Source organism: Oryza glaberrima, chromosome 8 (assembly GCF_000147395.1).
Source record: "Oryza glaberrima chromosome 8, OglaRS2, whole genome shotgun sequence".
NCBI classification, from domain to species: Eukaryota; Viridiplantae; Streptophyta; class Magnoliopsida; order Poales; family Poaceae; genus Oryza; species Oryza glaberrima.
This window is the reverse complement of record NC_068333.1, coordinates 16,241,016-16,243,946: the sequence shown is the minus strand read 5'-3', so window position 1 is coordinate 16,243,946 and position 2,931 is coordinate 16,241,016. Positions and strand designations below refer to the sequence as shown.

Genomic DNA, 2,931 nt, shown 5'->3' with positions numbered 1-2,931 from the left:
TTGTCTTCTACCATATTTCCCCTTAAATAATCATGTGAGCTTAGAACAAGTCACTGTATTGAGCTTGCAGGCGACAGCTACAGCAGCCAGCTACCACCAGGCTTGATCTTGTCGGTTCCTCAAGCTCGGGAACAGAGCAGAGAGAGAAGGAATCCTGGTGCTTTGTTTGATCATCCCTCAGATCCATGGCGCAGCTGCTTAATAGAGAAGAGGAGGAAAGATTGATGGAGAAGAAGGGTTGTACAATTTAAAACTTTTATAAATTTATTAGTCCAAAGTGCAATTAACTATTTATTTTATTATGATTTATTTTACCACTGATAGTACTTTAAGTATTATTTATATCTTATATATTTAAATAAAATGAATGATTTCGAAACTCAACGGTGTCTTCTGTTCAAAAAATGGAGGGATTACTGTACTACTATAAGTACGCAAACACAAGTGTTCAGCCGGCGTCAGTTGCTCTTAGCCACCAGCGCTGTTCCAAGCCTCGTTCAGTCGTTCCTGCGAGCCCTACCGTGTGCTCACGACGCCACCAGTGCTCACGACGCGCACGCGTGCGCATATGGCCACCGTCTCCGGCACCGACCGCCTCCGTGACCTCCACGCCTTCGACGACACCAAGGCCGGCGTCAAGGGCCTCGTCGACGCCGGCGTCACCACCGTCCCCTACTTCTTCCGCCACCACCCCGACCCCCTCCCCGTCGCCGCGCCGTCGGAGGCCGCCGCGGCCATCCCTCTCATCGACCTCGCCAAGGCCGACGTCGACCGGGGACGGGTGGTCGCCGAGGTCAGGGCGGCCGCGGAGACGGTCGGCTTCTTCCAGGTGGTCAACCATGGCGTCGCCGGGGAGCTGATGGAGGAGATGCTCGCGGCGGTGCGGCGCTTCCACGAGGAGCCCCTGGAGGCGAAGGTGCCCTACTACACCAGGGACGTCGCCAGCAAGGTCCGGTTCAACTCCAACTTCGGCCTCTTCCGTAACGGGTTCCGTTCGCCGGCGGCCAACTGGCGCGACACGATGTTCGTTGAGATGTTCCCGGAGGCGCCCTCGCCGGAAGAGATCCCGCCGCCGTGCAGGGGCGTGCTGGAGGTGTACGCCGCGGCGGTGCGGCGGCTCGGGGAACGGCTGTTCGAGCTGCTGTCGGAGGCGCTGGGCCTCCCCGTGGGGTACCTTGGCCGCGACGCCGGGTGCATGGACGGGCTGAGCCTGAGCGTGGCGGCGCACTACTACCCGGCGTGCCCGGAGCCGGAGGCGACGATGGGCGCGACCAAGCACTCCGACCCCAGCTTCCTCACCGTGCTGCTGCAGGACACCTCCGGCGGCCTGCAGGCGGTGCTCCCGCGGCCTCCGGAGGAGCGGTGGGTGGACGTGCCCCCGGTGGCCGGCGCGCTGGTGGTGAACGTCGGCGACCTCCTCCAGCTGGTGTCGAACGACAGGCTCCGGAGCGTGGAGCACCGGGTGCTGCCCACCGGCGCCGCGGGGCCGGCCCGCGTGTCGGTGGCGTGCTTCTTCCGCCACGCGTACGCGTCGACGAGGCCGTGTGTCCCGGTCGTCGTCGGCGGCGGCGGGGCACGGGCGGCGGCGGTGTACAGGAGCACGACGGCGGGGGAGTTCCTGGCGCACTACAACGGCAAGGGGCTCGACGGGCGGTCGGCGCTGGACCACTTCAGGCTTCCGGCGGCGGCGTCGTCTCCTCCTCCTCCGCTGTAGCTGGCTGGATGAATCCAGAGCTTCACGACGGATGATGGTCGTACGTCGTACGTGGCGATTTGGCAAACCATTCAACATTTACGTCAATGCTTAATTATTGGTTGGTTGGATGATGGGACAAATGCAGATATACATATGCCCAGATATATAGCGCGTTAAAACTAGTGATTTGTACTAATAAATGTTAGATCCGATCCCCGTATTTAATTTCTTGTGATTTTGGGTTACAGTACTAATACATAATAAGCAGCAGCAGGGATTGTGTATACAGTCACTACAACGTAATCGATTTTTGAGCATAAGATCCCTTAAGGCCTGGTTTAGTTAAAAAAACATCGCATCGAATCTTTGCACATATACATAGAGCACTAAATATAGATTACAAAAATTAATTGCACAGTTAGAGGAAAATCATGAGACGAAGCTTTTCAACCTAATTAGTCCATGATTAGCCATAAGTGCTATAGTAACCCACATGCACTAATGATTGATTAATTTGGCTTAAAAGATTCGTCTCGTGGTTTCCAAGCGAGTTATGAAATTAGTTTTTTCATTCGTGTCCGAAAACCCATTCCAAAATTAGGTCAAACATTCGATGTGACACCCAAAAATTATCTTTTCGCGAACTAAACAGGTCAAAAACCAATCCTCTGAATCATATGCGAAAATCAATTTTCGCTAAAGAACCTCTTAATAAGCTCGCGCGGGAAAATAAACCAGTCTATTAAAAAGCCAGCATATGAAAATAACCCCTCTTTTTTCTCACCTCCACACTAGTACATAATTGATTTTTCCGTGCGATCAAAACCTATTTTTCCGTGCGGAGGTGTGTTTTTCGCATCAACAGCAGGTAGCGCCCGTCTGCACCCAGGGGTCTACGAAATCAATATTTTCACGTTCGGCTTGTTGACGGTCATTATCGATCAGTTTTGACCGTCAATATTACTAAAATAAATGAGAACTAGTTATGCTTGCAATGCATATTTGTAATCTCTTGCAGAGAATACAATACAAAATGGAGGAGAATCAGCAGCAAAATAGATGATCAATCAATCGGACGTTGTCGAGAATCAGACTTATAGAAAGATGGGCTAAGAACTCAGAAATGACACGACCAAACTAGCCCAAAATTCACAAGTCTACAGATAGAAGAAGTCAAAGAGGCCGCCAGCCAAAATATTGGCTGGTTTGGTTGGCCCATGGTCCGGCCGAACCCC

General features: G+C 52.8%; 1 protein-coding gene across 1 annotated transcript; it reads left to right on the top strand.

Moving 5' to 3' along the window:
• Window positions 1–393: 393 nt before the first annotated feature.
• On the top strand, window positions 394–2,079 carry LOC127781599 (DIBOA-glucoside dioxygenase BX6-like). Its single transcript, XM_052308582.1, has one exon. The coding sequence runs from the start codon at window positions 569–571 to the stop codon at window positions 1,712–1,714; it is 1,146 nt and encodes a 381-aa protein (XP_052164542.1). The 5' UTR covers window positions 394–568; the 3' UTR covers window positions 1,715–2,079.
• Window positions 2,080–2,931: the final 852 nt, after the last annotated feature.

Bases quoted from the DNA above. Each gene is read 5' to 3' on its own strand.
- LOC127781599 (XM_052308582.1), top strand. From the start codon at position 569: ATGGCCACCGTCTCCGGCACCGACCGCCTCCGTGACCTCCACGCCTTC.